General features: G+C 35.9%; 1 protein-coding gene across 2 annotated transcripts in view; it reads right to left on the bottom strand.

The window, feature by feature from the left end:
* SYCP1 (synaptonemal complex protein 1) overlaps positions 1 to 26,211 on the bottom strand; it is a 166,398-nt gene that overhangs the window by 64,984 nt on the left and 75,203 nt on the right. For both annotated transcript variants that reach the window (XM_068538146.1, XM_068538148.1), the window contains exons 16-20: positions 12,493 to 12,597; positions 11,582 to 11,685; positions 9,733 to 9,850; positions 8,948 to 9,018; positions 5,845 to 5,926 (exon numbers count right to left, since the gene is read on the bottom strand). In XM_068538146.1, the coding sequence (XP_068394247.1) occupies positions 5,845 to 5,926; positions 8,948 to 9,018; positions 9,733 to 9,850; positions 11,582 to 11,685; positions 12,493 to 12,597 (480 nt within the window). The remainder of the gene's footprint in view (positions 1 to 5,844; positions 5,927 to 8,947; positions 9,019 to 9,732; positions 9,851 to 11,581; positions 11,686 to 12,492; positions 12,598 to 26,211) is intronic.

Raw genomic sequence — 26,211 nt, 5'->3', positions numbered from 1 at the left:
AAAATCAAGAGAAATTTAAAATATTTTATTCAATATTCCAGTCAAAATAAATAATTTCAAACTAACAAAAATATTAGCATAGAGATCACTTCAAAAATCATGTCGTTAAATAATTCCATTAATGTCAAAAATTATGTGAACAAGTACAAATTTCAATAGATTACCTCAGCACAAATTTGAAATTCTTAAAATGTCTTAATCTACTTAAAGAACACATGACTTCAATTACTTTAAGGGAAAAGTACCTTTTACTCAATCCCATACAGAGGGCTGAATTATATAATCACTTGGATTTTGGAAAGCCAGCCAGAGGATTAACTATAATTTGTCTTCTTTCTTATTCATTATTCCCCATTTATCATTTATGAGATCTCTTTTACTTATTATATTTGGGGAAGGGGAATAATATAATACTTTATCTCCTCCTAAATACATTCTAATTCCTCTTACAGAAATACCATCTAAATCATTTTTTGTAATATCTCACTTTGAGGGACTATTTCACCTGACTACACATGTAGAATTGGATTAAGAGGTACTAGCCCAAGAAATATATGGAGTACCATAAAAGCAGCACAGATTTCTAAAGGGTCCTAAAACATCACAGATATATAAGCTGTTCTAATTTCCATCAAAGTAGAAAGAAAATCCAACGGAAAAAAATTTTAATATCCACCATTAGCACAAAATGCTGTGTTAAATATTTTTCTTGAAACAGTCATATGTAGTCATAGTCAGCAACTATTCTGAAACTGAATAAGGTTGATACTGAGGTTTACAAGTGATTTATCTAAGTTTTAATGTGCACCATCCCCCTCAATGGTCTATTTCAGAAAACTCAGAAGGAAACTGAAGAAGAAAAGCCATAGAAAAGTGAGAAACATTTTATTGATTATCATGCCAATTGGCAGGTAAAAACATATTAGGTGAAACTATTTGTGTATATAATTTTTATTTATTAAAAAAATCAAAGACTTCCATTTTTGACAGAAAAATCACCTAGATACTCTGAACAACTTTCCTGATAAAAATAATTTAAAAGTAAATGTCTAAAACATAAGGAATCTGCCTACTTGAAATTACAACTTTAAAGTGTAGTAACAGTAGGTTTGGGGCTAGCATCAAAGCCAGCATTTGGCCTACGGGTATCTGCTGAACCTACCTAGGGTAAAAGAGATAGGAGATAAAACTCAGGGCTCACTAAAGGTAGAGAATCCAATAAGAGAACCCTGTACAGAGTCACAAACCCAAAGGACTACCTACTCAGTGAAAGCATAAACAAGAAATAAATCTGCCACACAGAAGGGTACAGTAAGGAAACCTGTCTGTCTTGATCTTGGCACTGAGTGAATGGTATGAAAACTGTCCTGAAAATTTGTAGTCATGAAGTGGCCTTATACTGGGGAGGGGAGCGGGGTGGTCATTTATAGCTAGATTCATGCTATCTCTATAATCTCAAAAAACTTCAGTTGGAGAATTTACTTTAAAATGGGCTCCTCGTTAGTAGTGTCCCCAAGAAAATCTTTCTGGGAGGATACCAATTTCAACACAAGCCTCAAAGAACTACCACAGATAAAAAACCAAGGAATCAAAAAACATAAATAAGGCTCAAAGAATAAAAAGTCAGCAGAAAGAACAAAGAGCAAAATCAGACCTGAAAAAGACTTCAGATATTGATATTATCAGACAAAGAATATCATATTAAAATATATTAAATATTTTTTAAAATTAAAGACTTGAAACTATGAAAAAGAAATGAGAGACCATAAAAGACAATTGAGCAGATTTTAAAAAGAACTAATTAAAACTTCAGTAATGAAAAATGTAATTAAAATTTAAAACTCAATAGACAGGAAAATAGGTTACTTCTTGGCCTTACCACATGAATGCTGAACAAATTTTTAAAATATCAGTTTGAAGTATCACCAGATTATTAACTTTGCCCAAAAAAGCACATGTTTTATGTATTTCTCCGTTCTTCAGACCATCAAAACTTATTCCCTTGAGAGTTAATATTGATGATCATATTTTTCTGCTACTCAGCTTTTCCTAAAAAACTATCTTTATAACTGACATTACTACATATTATAAAAACCATCTTTATAACTGTAATTATGACAGTTCAAAAAAATATGTATATTTTACTAAAAGGATAATGACATCAGATCTATCAACTTTGTCATTTTGACTGGCCCATCTCACTGTCCCTTATTTCTGAATAAACTAATGAAAATTAAAGTAACTTAAGTTTTCAATCCTTTTAAATTTAAATAATATCCAAATTTAGGACTAATTAATATATTTGATGGAATACCCAGAAATTCTTGAAAAGATTTTAAACTATTACAGTTATTTTTAAGTCAAATAATCCATGTACAAAAAATCAAAGAATTTTATTCACCAGAATTCTAGGTAGAAGAAAATAGTGTTAATTATTAGAGGTCAGAGTTTCAGTAAGTGAACTATGCTTTCCAAGGGACTACTCACTGACTCACTATACAGAAGGTCAAGTTTAAGACAAGTGTGTGGTGAAGGGGAGAGAAGGGAAAAGTGAATTGGTATTGCCAGCCAGGCAGTAAAAACATTTCACATAAAGAAAGCAAAAATTTTTCTGCAGCTCCCTTGATTGTAAGAATTGGAGAGATATCTAAGAATGATTTTTAAATGCATCTTGCCACTCTAAAGATATCCACAACAAATGCAGCTGATGAGAGAATGAAATTTGGGGAAAGGGAAGAGATAGCTAAAGAGCAGTTTAATGAAGCTTTGCTCTTTGAAGCATTATGCAAAAACTCCTAATGCCAGAGCCTCTTCAAAGAAATCTGCAGTAAAAATCCTATACTATTCCTCTGGGAGGGGGAAGGGTAAGCTGGGACAAAGTGAGAGAGTGGCATGAACTTATATATACTACCAAATGTAAAATAGATAGCTAGTAGGAAGCAGCCGCATAGCACAGGGCAATCAGCTCAGTGCTTTGTGACCACCTAGAGGGGTGGGATAGGGAGGGTGGGAGGGAGACACAAGAGGGAGGAGATATGGGGATATATGTATATGTATAGCTGATTCACTTTGTTGTAAAGCAGAAACTAACACACCATTGTAAAGCAATTATACTCCAATAAAGATGTTAAAAAAAAAAATCCTATACTATTCCTGAAAGCCTTCAAAGTGGAATTGAGATTTCTTTGTACAGGACAATGTAAAGGTTGGCCCTAAAGAATCTAGCCGTACATATTTTGTTACAAAGTCTCTATTCCTAAATATTTTTCACATTTGATAATACCTTGTTTTCTAATATCTTCATTTGTTTATCTTTTTTTACGACTTCACATTCAATGCTTCGAGCCTAAAAAACATTATTTGACATCAGATTTTTAAAAAATGTTAACAGAATTTCTATTTTCTGAGTATCTTTTAGACATGGAATTATAAAGCTTAGTCTTATATTTCTACAAAAACAGTTATCAGCTCTCCCAGTTTAGTTCAGTAACCTTTTTTAAAAAAGAAATTCTTTTTGTGTCTATATGTCAATGTTCATTATTCTTATCTTAGCGTAGTATCACTTTACAATATTTTATTAGCTTTCCCAGTTTATACTGAATTTTTTAAAACTATATATAAATGTTTATAATCTGTTAAATATGTCTTTCACAAACATTTGTTAAACTGAACTTTGTAACAATCCAATGATATAGAAAAGTAGGTATTATCATCCCCACTTTAGAGATGAGAAAACAAAGGCTCAGATAAACTACGTATGAAATAATAAATGTCTGAACTAACGTAGTGGATTGGGATAAAAGAAGAGTGTAATGAATTTCAATGTCAGGCAAAATATCCAAGAAATATTTGCAATTTGAATTCTTTCCAGGAAACTGTTTCAGTAGGTAAACTGAAATCCAACCATGGAAAGCTGAAACATGCTATCAATTTGTCTTGCATTTCGTTTTTTTTTTCCTTAACTCATCATTAATATTTTCTACTTTGGTAAAATAAATTTAAGTTCTTAGTGGAAGATTTTTATTTTACATTAAACATCAAATTCATGTTCTTCCCTACACCAACAAAATTAGTGTTTTGAAGCAGCCTCTGATACAAATTTTAAAGTAGTGAATTACATACCAAGTCTTTAGGAGATTAAATTCATTTTTTTCGGGTTGAATTTAACTAATAAATATGAAACTGAAAGAAAAAATAGCTTTTTGAGAAAAAAATGTGATATAGTCTAAAGAATGTTAGAGAGGCAGCTCTACCACTTCTTAGTCAGGTAGCTTTTCAAGTTTTTACCCTTTGAAGGCCCGACTTCCTAATTCATAAAATGAGGACAAAAATGACTTCCAGTTTAAGATAACACACATAATCTAGAATGTTCCTGGCTCGTTGCAAGCCCTTAAAAATATAGTTCATCTCAGCCTCAGACTATTCCAATAGTCTTAAAACTCTCCAACGTATAAATAAAATTATGACACTTCTCAGGTGAAAACTCTTCAATAACCTCCAGCTCCTAAATATAGCTATGTGGCCTTAAATGATCTACCCTCATTTTTCCCCACCCTCATTTTTCCCCATCTTCATCTGTCCACTCTCATCTCCTCATCTCTCATCTTTCCCTCCTCTCTCCACTCTCACCACTATCTTAAACTCCACCTTTCAGCCAAGATAAACTTTGTCTAGTTGCTTAAATATGATGGGCTCTCTCATACTTCATATACAATGTGTGTGTGTGTGTGTGTTTGTAACTTGGAATACTCTTCTTCTCCCTGATATACTTGTGCCCACACCTCTGCCTTCCACTAATTCCTATTAATCAGAGGTTTCAAAATGAATGTTGCTTCTTCCAGGAAGCTTGTCCTGACTCAAGTTTAGATAGATGCCCTTTCCATGGGCTCCAACAGCAATTACATAGAAGACCTATGTTTTGGTCTGGCCAGCATCCTTCCCTGCAAAGACTCTTTCAGTGTAAATTTCACAGTAATCCTGCTTAGTTCATAAAGCTTGATGGAGACTGATATGTCTCCACGGATGGCAATGCAGCTCAGGCTTAGACAGATTACTCTATCCCCTAACTGCAATGAATGGCTCAGGTATAAGTGAGTTAAACTAGGCCAGAGTCCTCTCTAAGATTTTTTTCAGAGCTTTCAAGACTATTTTTTATAGCCTTCCAACTTATTCCAGTGCCTTTCACCTCTCCCTATTCCATTCTTAAAAATTAAAAATGTTACTTGTCTAATAAAAAAACTTAATTAGATCACTATTGTCCACCAAAACAAATTAAAACCAAACTTAGCACCCAGAACAGTGCCTGGCACATCGTAGGTAGTCAATAATATTTGTGGAATGAATGAAAAAACACAGTCAAGGCTTTCACAATCTAGGTTGATCAGCACAATCTATTTTGGCACCCTTTTCTCCCTCTATGTACATTATATACTATAATCACATCACATACTTTATACTATTCCACTTTTGTGATAATCTTCCCTAAAAGCCTTCTTCCTATCCCAACTCTTTGAAATAATTTCCACCAATGCACAATACAAATTTACTAATCAATTTATCAGTATATTTCATATTAATAAAGCATGAGCCTTTTATTTAGCCTAAAATATAAATCAACATTTATAAATGCTCACTATTTAAAGAAATTTAGAATCATGCCACTATTTCTTCTAGATATAAACCACATAAGCAAAATAACCCAACGTGGCCCATATTTTTAAGGTCAATAGCCTACAACAGCCCTTGGCCCACTAATTATTTATACAATAGTATACTTTTTTTTGACACGTATTGCTTTTATGATTTAAAATTTTGTGATAGAACCTTTTATTAAATACAACATACATTTTCTTCACTCTTGTCCAATTTACATTTAACTTCATCTCCTTTCTGTTTTAGTTCTTCTTTCACAGATTCCAGTTCATTCCTTAAAGAAATGGAAGAGTGACATTGTAATAAAATCTATATTTTCATTTTATTCCCTTTCTGGAATTTCTAAAATGGTTGACTATTTAATTTTTTGTTGGTTTATATTTTCATTTTGTTTGATAATTTTTCATGCATTAATGTCAATAAGCACACTTCTACATTTAAATTAATTTATACATTTATTTTGAAATTACTTAGATCTTTATAGCCATTTTTCCATAAAAAAAGAAACTCCTAGATAGGAAAACTTATTTCTTATTTAAGTCAAGATTTCACTTTACTGTTTTCTTAGTCATAAATTAGTCATCATTCTAAGACATAGTCATAATGTTGTACAGATAAATTAGGGACATACATACCAGTGATTTTAAAGAAGAACTACATGACTGAGATATTTGCATATACTTGTATCCTTATATACGTACAGAGTATCTCTGGAAACATACACAAGAAACCATGATACCTCTGGGGAGGGAAACTGGGTATCGGGAAGACAAAAGCCAAGCAAAACAGTTTTCTTTCCCCATGTCCCTTTGTCCTTTTGATTTTTACACCACATGCATGTATTATCCTTTCAAATTTTTTTCAATTTAAAATCTGTCTGTTGCATATGAAAGCAATGGTATTTTGTCTCAGAAGGATATTTAAAGCTATTTCTAATTGTAGACTCTCTTGTTACTACAACTGATATATTACTGGGTCTAATGTAAATGCATGGAATAGTATTCAATCACGTGGAATAACTTGGCCTTGTAAAAACTGAATCTAGGGTGTTTACTCTTCAACTGAGTTTAAAATTTTTAATTGGCATATTCTTACTTTTCCTAAATATATTTTTATTTACAGTTCTGTAAGTCCATAGAGTAGGTAGATGTACAAAAAGATATTTTCCAAACAACTTGAATTCTCTTAAATTAAAAGCAGCCTTTCCCTAAAAAATATCTTCACTTTTTATCCCCAAAATGTACAGCGGCTTAATCACAGATTTAATCTATAAATAACAGTTACTTCAGAAGAAGAAAAGTAAGCATAAAGGATATAAGTAATCTTTAGAAGCATAGTAAAAGATGACTTTCCAAATATGGAAAATAGTAACAGTTAAGTGCCAGGCACTGTGCTCAGCACTTTATTCACATTTCCTCATGTAATCCTCAGACAGTCCTATGAGGGAGATATATTAGGTCTAAGGAAATATCAAATAATTTACAATAGCTAAGTTTTAATGACCACATTCTTTAATCAAACAAATCAAAACTTAATACATCAGAATGTAAGTACAAACAAGAGCCCCCAAATATTTAGAAATCGTCTAAATTACTAATGGATTAAAAGGAAACTTAAAATACAAAAACAGATTATTTAGAAAATAATAAACATGAAAACACTGCGTATCAAAAACCAGGTCACAGATCTACAGTAGTGTTAGAAAGTAAATTGATACCTTGAAATGTTTTTCATTATTTGAAAAAGAGAAAGATAAACCAAATATCAATATATTGATTTTTAAATATATCAATTTTTAAAGTAACTAAAGAAAATATTAATATTTGATTGCAGGCAGGAAAAAGATTTGTAAGTATAAAAGCAATGGGAATGTTTGGTCATTGCAATCATTGTTGCTTTTGTTGTGGTCATCCATGTACAATGCTTGGTGTCAGTCTATTTATCTCTTGTAAAAATAAATACAGTGTGTGTGTGTGAAAAAAAAAAGCAATGGGAAAAAATTTCAAAAGGAAAGAATTAGATTTAATACAAAATTTTTTTTAAAAACTTCTGTATAACAAAAAAATTACCCAAAGTGAAAGGAAAACAACAGGTTAGGGAAAATATGTGCTTTAAATAAAATAAGATAAAGGATTAATATGTTTTTTAAAGCTTAAATAAATGAGTAAGAAAATAATCAAGATATCAAAATATTAGTGGGCAACAGGTATAAGCAATTTACAGAGAAGAAACTCTAGCAAACACACACGAAAAATTCCAAAGCTTACCAAAAACATGAAAATTATAAGTCATAAGAACTATGAGTTGTTTCTACCTGTTATATTATAGAGTAAATTAATGATAATACCCAAAAGTAATTAAAACATTTGGAACCAGCGTTTTCATAAAATATTGGTTGTATTGCATGGTTTACAACCGATAAAACCTATTAGAAACCATTGGTCTATAAAAAGTAATTGAGGGGGCTTCCCTGGTGGCGCAGTGGTTAGGAATCCGCCTGCCAATGCAGGGGACACGGGTTCGTGCCCCAGTCCGGGAAGATCCCACATGCCGCGGAGCGGCTAGGCCCGTGAGCCACAACTACTGAGCCTGCGCGTCTGGAGCCTGTGCTCCGCAACGGGAGAGGCCGCGACAGTGAGAGGCCCGCACACCGCAATGAAGAGTGGCCCCCGCTCGCCGCAACTAGAGAAAGCCCTCGCACAGAGACGAAGACCCAACACAGCCAAAAATAAAAAAAAAAAAAAGTAATTGAAATAATTATTCCTATGACTCAATAAATTCACACTGGAAATTTATCCTATAAGAAAAAAATCTGTATGTCCCAAAATGTTTACTGCAGTATTCTTTATGATAGTGAAAAACTGGAAAATGTAAATATCCAAATTAAAATATTGTTATATCCACTTGACTGACTGGCATACAAACATTAAAATAGATGATTGTGAAAACAACTAGAAACACAGATAATGCTTAAAGTAATATTAAATTTTTAAAATATCTCTTCTAAATTTTCTGGCATAGGACTAGTATACTTTCTTAAATAAATATTAAATGTTAGAAAGTTTATGATACTTTAAAATTAATTTCTACATCTAATATCACTATTTCAAACTAAGTATAAAATAGACATTATTACAATTTTATTTTTAAGCAGGATTCCAAAGCAATGATTTAAGTCTAATTTTTTATTTTATACTATATTCAACATAAGATTAATCTAAATTAACTACAACAAGTTAATAGAAAAGAAATACTATTTTGGGCCAGTCAAAAAAGGCCAATGCACTAGTCTTGCCTTAATTGTGTTTCTGTCTCTTCCAGATTTTCTATTTGTTTCAACATCCTTTCTTCTTGCTTTTTGCTGTTCTAAAGAAATAATCAGTGTGGTTTATATTAATTATTTTGTTTCAACAAAAATAAAATTGAAATTAATATTCAAGACCTTTATCTGTCTTAAAATTTATTTAGTTATATATAAAGCAAGAGAATGGGTCATTTAACTTATACAGTTCCACACTAGTTTTCCAGCCTTACTCTATTCCCCTAATAATCTCTATATAGTAGCTAAAAAAACAAGTCTTACTTGCTGTTTCCCAGTGATTCTTTGAGACTTGTGTCCTTTGTTCATATTGCTATGGCTTCAAGGAATGCTTTTCCACTCATTGCTACCGACTGAACTGATAATTATTCATTTTTTTAAGGCAAAAATCAATGCTGTATTCTCTCTGAAGCCTTCTCTTTCTCTTTCCCCAAGGCAGAAGTGATCCTGTGAACTCTGATAACACTTTGTCCCCCAAACAATACATATGATATACTATTTTAAGTTATTTAAGCATTTATTTTTTTATTGAGTCGTAAACTAAAGAGGAATGATACTCTATTCATCATTGTATGCATATTATTACTACCTCAATATGCATATTTTTCTTCTAAAACAAAGTATTTAGAAGAAAAAGATAATCAGATAATCTAAAATAATCAGACTTTTAAAGCTGGAAGAAACTTTAGAGGTAATCTATTCTAACCCCTTAACTTTACAGTAAGAAAACTAAGTCACTGGGACTTTCTTTTTCTACTCACATTAATATCTTCTTGCTGTTTCTTGAGTTCTAGGGCCATATCCCTTGTTTCTTGTGCTAGTTCTTTGTTTTCCAGTGAAAGCCTTTTGCAGCTTGCAGTTAGTTCAGCATTCTTAAGCCTGTTTTTTAAAAAACATGTCATACCAAAATATTTACATTTAAAATTATATGATGTGGAATTTTATCCAAAATAATCTTAGGGGAAAGAAAGGAAGGGCTGGGGTTACAAATGAAATAGGATTGGCCATTAGTTAAAAATTTTTGAAGCTAGGTGATAGGTATATGCTGGTTCATTATAATATTCCCTCTTAACGTTGTATATATTTGAAAATTTTCTATAGTAAGTTTTTCAAGATGTTACATATTTCCTTGCATAGTCTCCATACCACTTCCCTGTTTATCTTTCCACAAATTTTGAAAAGTATTTATTTTTTTCATATAATATTTTCTTTCTAGTAGACTGTCGAAACTGTTTCAAATTTCTCGTGATTTAATAGTACATGAGACATTAACTATTTTTAACTAAAATATTTTTATTAAAATAAATAAAACTTTGTGCACATGCACAACACTTAAACTGCTCTTACAAGGTCTCAAATATTCTACATTGGAAGAGAGATTACTGCTGTTACTGGTTGCAGCCAGGATCAATTTTAAATGAGGGAAGGGGAGTGTGTGGCTCTATGGAATGATTTCAGAATCACCTATTATCTCCTACTTACTGATACTGGAAACTCATCAAAGAGTTTTAATTAAAAAATGAAAAGTTGAAAAAGCAAATATACCAAGGATAACACAAATTTATATTAATCAGCTCACTCATTAAAGGAATTTTGGTTAATAGATGAATTTTACCCAGAGCCCCTACAAAAGTACTGTTGAAAAGGTACCAGAAAGCTGAGAATGGGAGTTGAAAGAGAAGTGACAAGATGCTGAGTAAATTACTTATTTCTCATTTTTATCTAGAGTTGAGAAGCAACCAGAAAGCAAAAATCATGCTCACCACTAGATTGCCTACTTCAGTTTAGTTCTCCCTGAGTAACAACACAACAATCATTTCCTCCCACTTTCTCTAGAAATTAAATTTACTAAGTAGGTGAAACAACTAAATATTCTGTTTGGACAATGTGAGAAATGAATTTATATTTTGTCATTTCATCAATACAAACTTATGTAGTAATTTAGTAAAACAATCAAAATAACTAGTTACAACTACAAATGATTATTTTTATGAGGAACTAAATAATCTCCAAGAAAAGAACATATCGCTCTTCTCATGCAGTTCTCAAGTTTGTGATATATACTCTTCTTATGTCAATAATATATACTTCCTTTAACAATGAAACTGACACATTATTTTGATCTTTAATCAGAAATAAAACACAACTTTAAGCCTATTCAAAAAAGTATTACACATAATTTACTAATTTAGTATTACCTACTTTGGAAAGTAGTTAATACTTTACAGTATTACAGAAAGCTTAGGAATTGAATAGATAAGCTACTTTATAGATAGAAAACATACTTTTCGGGCTTCCCTGGTGGCACAGTGGTTGAGAGTCTGCCTGCCAATGCAGGGGACACGGGTTCGAGCCCTGGTCTGGGAAGATCCCACATGCCACGGAGCAACTAGGCCCGTGAGCCACAATTACTAAGCCTGCGAGTCTGGAGCCTGTGCTCCGCAACAAGAGAGGCCACGATAGTGAGAGGCCACGATAGTGAGAGGCCCGCGCACCGCGATGAAGAGTGGCCACCACTTGCCGCAACTAGAGAAAGCCCTCACACAGAAACGAAGACCCAACACAGCCATAAATAAATAAATAAATTAAAAAAAAAAAAAGAAAACATACTTCTCATTTTCAAGCTCAGTTTTCAGCTCTTTAACCTGTTCTGAATAATGCTGTTCACTTGTTGCAATGGCAGTTAACTGTATTTCCAAATCATGTACTTTTTTCTGGAAAATAAACATGTATTATCACAGCAAATGTTTTTACAATTTTCTCACTTAAAAAGTACGGTCACTCTATGTAAGCAAGTTATATCTTTGGCAAAAATATATCAAATTTTTAAAATTTAAATTGATTTAATGCCATAGTCATTATAATTTTAAAACAATGAGTAATGACAAATGCAATACTGTAAGTAAATTCCATCTTGATATTCTGAAGCTCAACCAGTAAAATTATATTTACATATTACAAAATACTATTGTCAATTTTATACTACCAAGTAATTAATTTCAATTAAAATGTCACATTATTAAGAAGAAATGCATTAGTTAATGAAATCAGGCAGTACTTGAAAAACTAAGCTGTTCTTACTATATTAGAAAGACAATTACAATGTAATACTGTAATAGACTGAAAACATACCTTTTAAAAATAAAAGACATTCTAAAATTATAACATGAGCACTATAAAAACTACTGTAAGCTAAGAACTTAATAAAGGCTAAAATTTAAATGTATCAATTAAGAAATACTCAAGACATCAAGAAATGTAATTGTTATAAGCCATGGCATTATGTATACTATTGGTATCTAATATGTTGACCTTTCACTTCCTCATTATAATATGCAGGTTCTTTAAATGTGCTTTAAATCAATTGTCAGCATACTAAATGTAGCAGGAACACATCTTCCAGAGGAATTTTGTGAAGCAATCTTGCACAAATCTAACAGCCACACCATAATCTACAATGTAAATCTGTATCCTACTAACAAAACACTTGAAAGAAAAAAATGTATCCTTTTTAAACAAACCTCTCTGGTTTTGAGAAGCCCAGTTAGTTCTTGTTCTGCTCCTTTTAATTCTTCAGCAATCTTCTCAAATTGTTTCTTCTCATCTAAAAGCTTTTGGTTTTCTGCCTATTTAAGGACATAAACAAATCATGACAATCAAAGCACACACACATTCAAAATAATCAAACTGCTCAAATAGAGTTGTGAAGAGAATTATGAATTTCTCTTTGGCTAAAATTTTTTAAAAAGAGAAAACAAGTCATTAAGTAAATTCCCAAACTAAATATGATAACTGAGGATTTAATGGGCAGAGCCCTGGTATTTTTTATTTAAAAAAAAAGTCATACAGGTCACTGAATTCAAACCTCACCTTATGCATAAATCACTTTAATTTATTAGCACTTATTACTTAACTCACTATTCTATCAACCCAGTTTGTACTTACATTTTACTAAAAGGCTCTTCCTGTAACTTTCATGCAATGGTCATTGTTCTGTGTTCCTTAATCACAAAGAAGTCTAATTCCTCTTTTCACATGATAGCTGAGAAATATTTGAAGAGTTATCATCACTCCTAAACCTTTCTCTTAACTATTCTAAAATTTCTAATTTTTTTTATTATATATTCCTATGGAATGGTTTTATATTGCCTCATTCCTTCAGGATGGGCTCACTTTGTCAACGTACCATTCTAAATGAGGTGTCAAGAATTTAATTCAATGTTCTAGACAACCATGGGTCAGCAAACTACAGCTCACAGATCAAATCCAGCCACTGCCTGTTTTTAATAATTCTTTACCATAATATAGCCAACCTAGTTGTTTATATATTATCCATGCCTGTCTTGCCCTGTAACAGCAAAGTTGAATAGCTGCAGCAGAGACCATATGGCCCACAAAGCCTAAAAACTTACTATTGGCCTTTCACATAAAAATTTTGTCAACCTCTGCTCTAGACAAGTCCTATACAACAAAACTTTCTGCAACAATAGGAACATTTTCCATCCTGTCCAATATGGTAGCTATTAGTCCTTCAAATGTGGGCTACTGGAGCTGAGAAACTGACTTTTTAATTTGATTTATTTTAATTAATTTAAATATAACACATTTGGCCAGTGGCTACCATACTGGTTAGCATAGCTCTAGCTACTGAGCAAAACAAACTATAATCTAACCATTAACTCTTTAGTTATGGGTGCTTAATTTCTATTACTTCCTCCTGTTATCCAACAGAGCATAAGTTTATGAATTCAATTTTTATTTTGTTTACTCAAGCATGAGATTATAATAATTTTATTAAAGGCTTGCCCATAAGAGGTCCAAGATTAAAAACTATAAAATCTATGAATTGCACTTATAGAGTTTGAATTTTATCTATAAGCAATGTAGAGCTATTGAAAGTTTTGATACAGCAATATAACATGATCATATTTGTGATTTAAAAAAGATAACTATAGAAATAGTACATAGGAAGACCCAATTATAATCAGGCTACCTATATAGATACGTACAAATATCTACAAATATAAAGACTCAAAGATATGCCACATAAACAATAAACATAAGAAAACTAATGGCTATAATAATATCAGTTAAAACAGACTTCAAAATGAGAGAGTATTATCAGAGATAAAGACAGGCATTTAATCATGACCAAAGAGTCAATTCAGCTGGAAGATATAATAGTTATATATAAATGTAAAACCTTTAACCAAAAGTCAAAATACACAAGGCAAACATTGACAGAATTAGAGAGCAACAGACAATTACAAAATCAAAGTAAGAGATTTTAATACCCATCTTTCAGTAAACAATAGAACTGGACAAAAATCAATCAAAACCAAAAGATTTTTCACAATACCATCAACCAACTGTACCTAATTGACATTTATAGAATGTTCCACCTAACAATAGCAGAGAAAATATTCTTTTCAAGTGCACATGGAGCATTCACTCAGATATACCATATCATGATTTCTAAAACAAACCATAACAAATTTAAGTAATAAAGTATATTCTTTGACCATAATGGAATTAAGCTAGAAATGAATAACAGAAATATAACAGCAAAATCTCCAAATACACAGAAATTAAATAACAGACTTATAAATAACCCCAGGGTCAAAGAATAAATCTCAAGAGAAATCAGGAAATAAATGAAAATGAAAATACAACATATCAAAATTTGTGGGCTACAGCTAAGGAGGTGATTAGAGGAAATTTATAACATTAAATGTTTACATTAGAAAAGTCTCTTGGGCTTCCCTGGTGGCGCAGTGGTTGAGAGTCTGGCTGCCAATGCGGGGGACACGGGTTCGGGCCCTGGTCTGGGAGGATCCCACGTGCCGCGGAGCAGCTGGGCCCGTGAGCCACAATTGCTGAGCCTGCGCGTCTGGAGCCTGTGCTCCAAGGGGGGCCGCGATAGTGAGAGGTCCGCGCACCGCGATGAAGAGTGGCCCCCGCTTGCCGCAACTAGAGAAAGCCCTCGCACAGAAACAAAGACCCAACACAGCCATGAATAGATAAATAAATAATAAATAAAAATTTAAAAAAAAAAAAAAGAAAAGTCTCAAAAAGCAATCTAAGTTTCCACCTTAAAAACCTAGAAAAAGAGCAAATACACACAAAGCAAACAGAAAGAAGGACATAAAGAGAAGAAATCAGTGAGACTGAAAATCAAAAACCAACAGAGAAAATCAATGAAATAGAAAGCTGGTTATTTGAAAAGATTGATAAAGTAATAAAACTCTATCAAGACTGACAAAGAAAAAAGAGAGAAGACATAAATCACCAATATTAGGAATGAAAATAAGGGTAGCACTACAGACTCCAAAGACATTAAAAAGATAATTGCAGGGAGTGCTACAAACAACTCTATGCACAGACAGTCGACAAAGTTAATGAAATGGGTTAATTCCTTAAAAACCACAAACTACCAAAATCACCCAAGATAAAGCAAGTAACTTGAATAATTCTATAGCAAAAATAAATAAAATTCATAGTTAAAAATCTTGCCAAAAAGCAGTCTCTAGGTCCACATGATTTCTCTGGAGAATTCTACGAAACATTTAAAAAAGAAATAATACTAATTCTATATAATCTCTTCCAGAAAATGGAAATGAAAGAAATGATTCCCAACTCATTTTATGAGGCCAGCGTTAGCCTGGTTCCAAAACCAGTGAAAGACAATCCAAGAAAACTATAGGTCAATAACTCTCATGAACACAAAAACAAAAATCCTCAACAAAATATTAACAAAACAAATTCAACAATACAGAAAAAGAATAATATGGGCATATCTCAGAGATATTGCGGGTTCATTCCAGAATACTGCAATAAAGCAAATACCACAATAAAGCAAGGCACAGGAACTTTCTGTGCACATAAAATTTATGTTTACACTAGTCTTAGTTTATTAAGTGTTCAATAGCATTATGTCTAAAACCAACAATGTACATACTTTAATTCAAAAATACTTCGGGACTTCCCTGGTGGAGCAGTGGTTAAGAATCCACCTGCCAAAGCAGGGGACATGGGTTCAAGCCCTGGTCCGGGAAGATCCCACATGCCACGGAGAAACTAAGCCCGTATGCCACAACTACTGAGTCTGCGCTCTAGAGCTCACAAGCCACAACTACTGAGCCCACGTGCCACAACTACAGAAACCCGCACACCTAGAGCCCATGCTCTGCAACAAGAGAAGCCACCTCAATGAGAAGCCCGTGCACCACAACAAACAGTAGCCCCCACTCGCTGCAACTAGAGAAAGCCCGTGCACAGCAATGAAGATGCAATGCAGCCAAAAATAAATAAATAAATAAAGATTTTTTAAAATACTTCATTGCTAAATAAACCCACACACCTATGGTCAATTAACCTTCGACTAAGGAGGCAAGAATATACAATGGGAAAAGTCTCTTCAGCAAGTGGTGTTGGGAAAGTTGGACAGCTGCATATAAATCAGTGAAGTTAGAATATACCCTCTCACCATACTCAAAAATAAACTCAAAATGGCTTAAAGACTTAAACATAAGACATGACACCACAAAACTCCTATAAGAGATCATAGGCAAAACATTCTCTGACATAAATCATACAAACTTTTTCTTAGGTCAGTCTCCCAAGGTAATAGAAATGAAAACAAAAATAAATAAGTGGGACCTAATCAAACTTGCAAGCTTTTGCACAGCAAAGGAAACCATAAACAAAACAAAAAGACAACCTACAGAAATGGAAAAAATAATTGCAAACGATGTGACCAACAAGGGCTTAATTTCCAAAATATACAAACAGCTCATACAACAACAATAAAGAAACAAACAACCCAATCGAAAAATGGGCAGAAGACTTAAAGAGACATTTCTCCAAAGAAGATATACAGATGGCCAATAGACACATGAAAAGATGCTCAACATCGCTAATTATTAGAGAAATGCAAATCAAAGCTATAATGAGGTACCACCTCACGCCAGTCAGAATGGCATCATTAAAAAGTCTACAGGGCTTCCCTGGTGGTGCAGTGGTTGAGAATCCGCCTGCCAATGCAGGAGACACGGGTCTGGGAAGATCCCACATGCTGCAGAGCAACTAGGCCCGTGAGCCACAACTACTGAGCCTGCATGTCTGGAGCCTGTGCTCCGCAACAAGAGAGGCCGCAACAGTGAGAGGCCCTTGCACCGCGATGAAGAGTGGCCCCCACTCACCGAAACTAGAGAAAGCCCTCACACAGAAACGAAGACCCAACACAGCCAAAAATAAATTAATTAATTAATTAATTTTAAAAAAAGTCTACAGATAACAAATGCTGGAGAGAGTGTGGAGAAAAGGGAACCCTCCTACACTGTTGGTGGGGATGTAAGTTGGTGCAGCCACTGTGGAAAACAGTATGGAGGTTTTCTCAGAAAACTAAAAATAGAATTACCATAGGATCCAGCAATCCCACTCCTGCGCATCTATCCAGACAAAACTATAATTCAAAAAGATACATGTACCCCTATGTTAATAGCAGCACTATTCACAATAGCCAAGACATGGAAACAACCTAAATGTCCATCGACAGATAGATGGATAAAGAAGATGTGGTACATATATACAATGGAATACTACTCAGGCATAAAACAGAACAAAATAATGCCATTTGCAGCAACATGGATGAACCTAGAGATCACCATACGAAGTAAAGTAAGTCAGAAAGAGAAAAACAAATACCATATGATATCACTTATATGTGGAATCTAAAATATGACACCAATGAACCTACCTAAGAAACAAAAACAGAGTCATGGATATAGAGAATAGACTGGTGGTTGCCAGGGGTAGGTGGGTGGGAGAGGGAAAAAAAATACTTCATTGCTAAAAAAATGCTAACCATCATTACATTATTTGTAATCTTTTTGCACTAGTAACAAAGATCACTGATCACAGATCACTGTAACAAATATAATAATAATGAAAAAGTTTGAAATACCATGAGAATTACCAAAAAGTGACACCAAGACACAGAGTGAGCAAATGCTGTTGGAAAAATAGCACCAATATACTTGCTTGAGGCAGCGTTGCCACAAACCTTCAATTTACAGAAAATGCAATTATCTGCTGTGAAGTACAATAAGACAAAGTATGCCTATACACCACACCAAGTGAGATTTTTCCCAGGAATACAAGGCTGGTTCAATGTTTGGAAATTAATCAATGTAAAACACCATATTAATAGTCTAAAGAAGAAAAACCACATGATCATATCAAATGACATGTAAAAATAATTTGACAAAATTCAACACAGATTCATAGTAAAAATTCTCAACAAACTAGGAATACATGGGAAAGTCTACAAAAAACCTATAATTAACATCATAGTTAATAGTTAAACATTAAATGTTTTTCCCTTAAGATCAAGACATCAAAGATGTACACAATCATCACTCTTATTCAATATCACACTGGAAGTATGGAAGAATTAAAAAATACACAAAATAATTCATCTTTAATAAATAAATAAATATTTTGTGGAAAAGGTTGGGGGTGTGGCCAAGATGGCACAGTAGGAAGACCTCGTGCTCACCTCCTCCTATCAGCATACCAAAGTTAAACTATTTACACAGAAACTGTTGATGAGAAAGACCAGAAGACTAGAGAAAAGATCTTCTACAACTAAAGAAATAAAAAAGGAACCACAATGAGATGGGTAGGAGGGGTAGATATATGGTATAGTCAAGACCCACACCCCCAGGGTGGGCAACCCACAAATGGGAGAATAATTGAAATTGCAGAGATTCTCCCCAAAGAGCACGGGGTCCAAGCCCCACACTGGGCTCCCAGGCTAGGGGCCCTGCACCAGAAGATGAGTCCCCAAAACATTTGCCTTTGAAGGCCAGTGGGATTTACCTTCAGGAGAACCAAAGGGCTATGGGAAATAGAGATTCCACTTTAAAGGGTGCACACAAAATCTCACATGCTCTGGGACCCAGGGAAAGAAACAGTAATTTGAAAGAAGCCTGCGTCAGACCCACATGCTGACACCAGAGAGCCTCCTAGAGAGGCATGAGGCAAGTGGAGCCCACCCTGGGAACACAGACACTGGCAGCAGCCAATTTTGGGAGCTCATTCTACTACGAGGACACTTGTGCTGGCAAGCAACATTCTGGAATCCTCCCTCTAGCTTATTAGTGCCAGGACCTAGTCCACGTCAACAGTCTGAAGACTCTAATACTGGGAACCTCAAGCCAAGCAACTAGCCAGATACAGCCCCACCCACCAACATGCCAACTTCCTTAAGAGCCCCAAAGCCCACAGCCACCCCAAGACATGGCCCTATCCACGAGAAGGCAGAGGACTCGGCCCCACACATCAGTGCACCAGCACTAGCCCAGGAACCACCAGGGCCCTGCAATCAGAGATCTCAGGAACCAGCTCTACCCACCAGTGAGCCAGCACAATCATGAGGACCCAGCCTCACCCACCAGTTGGTGAGCACAAACCCCAGGATCCCTTGGGCTCCCACCCTGCCCACCAGTGGGCGAACACCAGGCACAGGACCACTGCAGCCACACAGCCTGCCTTGTCAAAAACCAGCCCACCTACCAGCAGGCTGGCACCAGTCCCAGGACCCCCTGGGCCCTGACCCTGCCCACCTGCAGGCCAATACCAGTTCTGAGATGCCTTGAACCCCCTCAGCCAGCCATCTAAGGATCCAGCCCCACCAACCTTCAGGCTGACACCAGCTCTGGGATACCCCGGACCCCAGAGCCAGTAGTGTCAGGAACCAGCCATGCCCACCAGCAGGCCAACACTAGATGCAAGACCCCAGCAATACAACTACTCATCCCAGAACCCAGCTCTTCCCACCAGTAGGTCAGCACTAGCCCTAGGATCTCCTGAGGCTCCACAGCCAGCCACCTTGTGGCCCAGCCCCACCCATCAGTGAGCAGCAGCCTCCACACAAGGCAGGGCCTGGCAACCAACTGGACCGGGGCCACCCACACCTGTAAGACCACCCAAAGTAGGCAGCCCACCACAATAGAAGGAAAAACATGGCCCACATAGGAGGCACCCCTAAAGCATATAGTTCTGATGACCAGAGGAGAATATGTGGCTGGGATACACAGGATGTCTCCTATAAAAGGCCACATCTCCAAGGTCAGGAAATATAACCAACCTTCTAAATACATAGAAATAAAAACAGCAAATTAGGCAAAATGAGGCAACAGAGGAATATGTTCTAAATGTAGGAACAACAAAGTGAAGTGGAGATAAGAATCTACCCAAAAGAGTTCAGGGTAATGACTGAAAAATGCTCGAAGGACGTGGGAGAAAATTGGATGAACAGGGGGAGAAGTTAGAAGTTTTTAACAAAAAGTTAGAAAATATAAAGAAGACCCAAACAGAGATGAAGAATACAATAACTGAAATTTAAAAAATACACTAGAAGAAATCAACAGTAGATTAGATGATACAGAGGAATGGATCAGTGAGCTGGAAGACAGAGTAGTGGAAATTACTGAAGATGAACAGAAAAAAGAATAAGAAGAAATGAGGACAGTTAAGAGACTTCCATGACAACATCAAGAGTATTAACATCTGCATTATAGAGGTCCCAGAAGGAGAACAGAGAGAGAAAAGGCCAGAGGACATATTTGAAGACGTAACAGCAGAAAACTTCCCTAACCTGGGAAAGGAAACAGACATCAAGGTTCAGAAAGAACAGAGAGTCCCAAACAGGGCCACACCAAGACACACTGTAACTTAAATAGCAAAAATTAAAGATAAAGAGAGAATATTAAAAGCAGCAATGGAAAAGAAGTTATGCAAATGAGAACTCCCAAAAGGCTATCAGCTGACATTTCTGCAGAAACTCCACAGCTCAGAAGGGAGTGGCATGATATATTTAAACTGGTGAAAGGGAAAAACTTAACAATCAAGAATACTCTACCTGGCAAGACTTTCACTCAGATTTGATAAAGAGATCAAAAGTTTTACAGAAAAGAAAAGCTAAAAGAGTTCAGCACCACCAAACCAGCCCATGTACAAAGCTAGTAGAAAGGTTAAAAGACAAAAGTAATAAAATCAACTTTATCTGCCATAAGTAGATAAGGGATACACAGAACAAAAAGATGAAAAGTATGATGTCAAAAATAGTAATCATGGGGAAAGGGGAGTAAAAATGTAGGGTTGTTAAAACGCATTTGAACTTAAGACATTAAAAACTTAATCAGATAGATAGATAGATAGATAGATGATAGATAGATAGATAGACTGCTATATATAAACCTCATAGTAACCACAAGCCAAAAATCTATTATAGATACATACACACAAAATAGAAAAAAACTCAAACATAACACTAAAGATAGCCATCAAATCATAAGAGAGCAAAAAAGAACTACAAAAACAACTCAAGGAGGGGACCAAGATGGTGGAGTAGGAGGATATGGAACTTACCTCTCCCCACAAATACATTAAAAATATATCTATACATGGAACAATTCTCATGGAAAACTGGAAACTGACAGAGGAACTCCTATACAACCAAGGATGCAAGAAAGATTCCCATGTAATCAGGTAGGACAGGAAGAAAAGCATCAAGTTGGGACCTGTGCCCCTGGGAGGGGACTAAGAAGAAAAGGGAAATTGCATGGGGGGACACTCGCTGTGGAGAGTAAGTGGGTTGAGCCACAGACTGGGCATCCCAGTCCTGAGGTATTACATAGAGGAGACAAGTCCCTTTGGCTATTTGGAGAACTGCTGGGACAGAGAGAAAGGCTGGAGGTGCCTAGACTCTACTTGTGAGGAGTGAGTGGGTGCTGGCTTGCCACCAGGCAGGGCAGGGAGAGGTCTGCCCTAGAGGCTGGCACCTTGAGCACTCCCCAGTCCAAGCTGAGTGAACACCTTGGCCCCACTCACTCCACGCAACATCTTGGCACTGGATCTAGGAAAGCCAGGTCCTGGGAGAAGACTCGATCTAGGAATGCAGAGGCGGCCCAGGAGCCTGGGGTGTGGTCCGGGTAGGGTGGCTGCAGCCATTGTTGGTGCTTACTCAAACAGCGCCACAGAAGTAGCCCAGGCTTCTGATGGCAGCACAGCCACTTCAATTCCTGCAACCATAACGCCACGATCTCCAGTGTCAATCAAGTTAATGCTCTGGCCCTGCCCACTCCACGTCATAACCTTGCACTAGATCTGGGACAGTGACAACAGAGGAAAAGACGTGACCTTGGGCTGAGGGAGTGGAGCCACAGACACATATGCAGGTAGCGGACTGGACCTCTGTTAGCCCACGAGCCTCACTTTCTATACAGCATTCCCCTCCTTTGGAGCAAAGGCTCCAGCACAAGGAGAAGGAAAAAATACACACTTAAGGGAACACAGCCAGCTCTATCCCAACCCTCAGGGCATCCACTCCTGCAACTTAGGAACTGAAAGGGTGGGGATTGCCACTGAGCAGAGAAGAAGTCACACCTCACACCCTGTGCAGGCTTTAGCTCCTCAAACACCAGCCACATCCCCTATCAAGGTGATAGTGGCCAGCACACCCTGGGGAAAGATGTGACTGGTCTCCACACAAAATCCAGCCCTCACACCAAAAACACTGGGCACACGCAGTCTACACAGGGATGCTCCCACATAAAAACACCCCTTCAAGACCACAATAGATAACTGTTTCACCTAAATTCATAGAGACAGAAAAAGTTAAGTAAAATGAAAAGGCAGAGGAACAACTCATAATTGAAAGAGCAAGAGAAACCCCCTGAAAAATACTGAAACAGAGATAATCAGTACAACACACAAGTTCAAAACGTTGGTAATGAAACACTAAATTAAGAAAGAGAATAGATCTAAACATTTTAACAAGGAACTAGAAATTATACAGAAGACCTAATCAAAAATAGACATTTCAATTTCTGATAAAAAGCACTCTAGAGGTAATGACTCACACACTAAATGACACAAAAGAATTCATAAGTGATCTGGAAGATAGAAAAATGTAAATCACCCAATCAGAACGGCAGACAAAGACAAATGAAAATTAATGATGAAAGCAACATACAAGGTCTATGGGATAATATAAAACATGTCAACTTCCACATTATAGGGGTCCCAGAAGGGAGAAGAGAGAGAGAAAAAGGTCAAAAATGTACTTGATGAAATTACAGCTGAAAACTTCCCTAACCTAAAGAAGGAAACAGATATTCAGGTACAGGAAGCACAGACAGTCCCAAACAAGATAAACCCAAACAGACACACACCAAGATATATCATAATTAAAACAGCAAAAGTTAAAGAGAGAATTCTAACGGCAGCAAGAGAAAAAGAGAGTCACGTATAAAGGAACCCGCATAAGGCTATCAGCCGATTTTTCTACCCTAACATTGCAGACCAAAAGGGACTGGCATGATATATTCAAAGTCTTGAAAAGGAAAAACCTGCAAACTAGGATACTCTACCCAGCAAGACTATCACTGAATAGTCTTGAATATCATTATCTATTGAATAGTCATTGTATATCATTATCTCTTCAATAGAAGAGATAAAGAATTTCACAGACAAGCAAAACTAGAAGAATTCAGCAATACTAAACCTATCCTAAAAGAAATGTTGAAGGGACTTCTCTAAATGAAAAAGAAGTAAGAATCTACAGGAAAGGGAAAATCCCAACAGGAAAGGCAGATAAATAACAAGGATTGAAGATCACTTAAATGAGCTAGTACACATAATAAAAAACAAACAAAAATTGTAAAAGCAACTATAACTACAATAAACAGTAAAGGGATAAGCATGAAAATGAAAATAGGACATCAAAATCACAAAATTTGGGGGAGGGGAGTAAAAAAAATGTAGATCTTTTAGAATGTGCTTGAACTTAAATAACTATCAGTTTAAAGCAAGTAGATATGATTACGGTCAACATAGATGAACCCCATGGTAACCACAAATCGAAAACCTACAATAGATACACAAAAACCAAAAAAAAAAAAAAGAGAGAGAAACTTAAGAATATTACAAAAGAAAATTATCAAACCACAATGGGAAAAACAAAAAGAAGAAATAAAAAAAGAAGACCTACAGGGCTTCCCTGGTGGCACAGTGGTTGAGAGTCTGCCTGCTAATGCAGGGGACACGGGTTCAAGCCCTGGTCTGGGAGGATCCCACATGCCACGGAGTGACTAGGCCCGTGAGCCACAGCTACTGAGCCTGCGTGTCTGGAGCCTGTGCTCCGCAACAAGAGAGGTCATGATAGTGAGAGGCCTGCGCACCGCAATGAGGAGTGGCCCCCGCTTGCCGCAGCCAGAGAAAGCCCTAGCACAGAAACGAAGACCCAACATAGCAATCAATCAATCAATCAATCAATAATAAAATAAATCTTTAAAAAAAAAAAAAGAACTACAAAAACAACTGGAAAACAAGGAAAAAAATAACAATAAGTACATGCATATAAATAATTACGCTCAATTTTTTTTTTAAAGTACAAAATTCAATGCTTTTTAGTATATTCACAGACTTGTGCAACCAACACCAGAACCAATTTTAGAACATTTTCATCAACACAAGAGATAATCCCATCCCCTCATAAGCAGTCATTCCTCATTCCTGTCACCCCAGTCCCTGGTCACCACTGCTCTGCTTTCTGTCTCCATGGATTTACCTCTTTGGGTCATTTCATAGAAATGGAATCATTCAATATGTGGCCTGTCGTGTCTGCCTTCTTTCAGTGAGACCATGCTTTCAAGGTTCAGCCATGCTGTAGTGTGTGTCAGTATTTCATTCCTTTTTTTTTTTTAGGATTAGTTGTTTTGCTTGTTTGTTTGTTTGTACTGCAGGTTCTTATCAGTCATCAATTTTATACACATCAGTGTATACATGTCAGTCTCAATCACCCAATTCAACACACCACCATCCCCACCCCACCGCGGTTTTCCCCCCTTGGTGTCCATACGTTTGTTCTCTACATCTGTGTCTCAATTTCTGCCCTGCAAACCGGTTCATCTGTACCATTTTTCTAGGTTCCACATACATGCGTTAATATACGATATTTGTTTTTCTCTTTCTGACTTACTTCACTCTGTATAACAGTCTCTAGATCCATCCATGTCTCAACAAATGACTCAATTTCGTTTCTTTTTATGGCTGAGTAATATTCCATTGTATATATGTACCACAACTTCTTTATCCAGTCGTCTGTCGATGGGCATTTAGCTGGCTTCCCTGACCTGGCTATTGTAAATAGTGCTCCAAAGAACATTGGGGTGCAGGTGTCTTTTTGAATTACGATTTTCTCTGGGTATATGCCCTGTAGTGGGATTGCTGGGTCAGATGGTAATTCTATTCTTAGTTTTTTAAGGACCCTCCATATTGTTCTCCATAGTGGCTGTATCAATTTGCATTCCCACCAACAGTGCAAGAGGGTTCCCTTTTCTCCACACCCTCTCCAGCATTTGTTGTTTGTAGATTTTCTGATGATGCCCATTCTAACTGGTGTGAGGTGACACCTCATTGTAGTTCTGATTTGCATTTCTCTAATAATTAGTGATGTTGAGCATCTTTTCATGTGCTTCTTGGCCATCTGTATGTCTTCTTTGGAGAAATGTCTATTTAGGTCTTCTGCCCATTTTTGGATTGGGTTGTTTGTTTCTTTAATATTGAGCTGAATGAGCTGTTTATATATTTTGGAGATTAATCCTTTGTCTGTTGATTCGTTTGCAAATATTTTCTCCCATTCTGAGGGTTGTCTTTTCATCTTGTTTATGGTTTGCTTTGCTGTACAAAAGCTTTGAAGTTTCATTAGGTCCCATTTGTTTATTTTTGTTTTTATTTCCATTACTCTAGGAGGTGGATCAAAAAAGATCTTCCTGTGATTTATGTCAAAGAGTGTTCTTCCTATGTTTTCCTCTGAGAGTTTTATAGTGTCTAGTCTTACATTTAGGTCTCAAATCCATTTTGAGTTTATTTTTGTGTATGGTGTTAGGGAGTATTCTAATTTCATTCTTTTACATGTAGCTGTCCAGTTTTCCCAGCACCACTTAATGAAGAGACTGTCTTTTCTCCATTGTATATCTTTGCCTCCTTTGTCATAGATTAGTTGACCATATGTGCGTGGGTTTATCTCTGGGCTTTCTATCTTGTTCCGTTGATCTATATTTCTGTTTTTGTGCCAGTACCATATTGTCTTGATTACTGTAGCTTTGTAGTATAGTCTGAAGTCAGGGAGTCTGATTCCTCCAGCTCCATTTTTTTCCCTCAAGATTGCT

The sequence above is a fragment of the Eschrichtius robustus genome, chromosome 3, assembly GCF_028021215.1.
Source record: "Eschrichtius robustus isolate mEscRob2 chromosome 3, mEscRob2.pri, whole genome shotgun sequence".
Taxonomy (NCBI): Eukaryota; Metazoa; Chordata; class Mammalia; order Artiodactyla; family Eschrichtiidae; genus Eschrichtius; species Eschrichtius robustus.
This window is presented reverse-complemented; position numbering and strand designations above follow the sequence as displayed.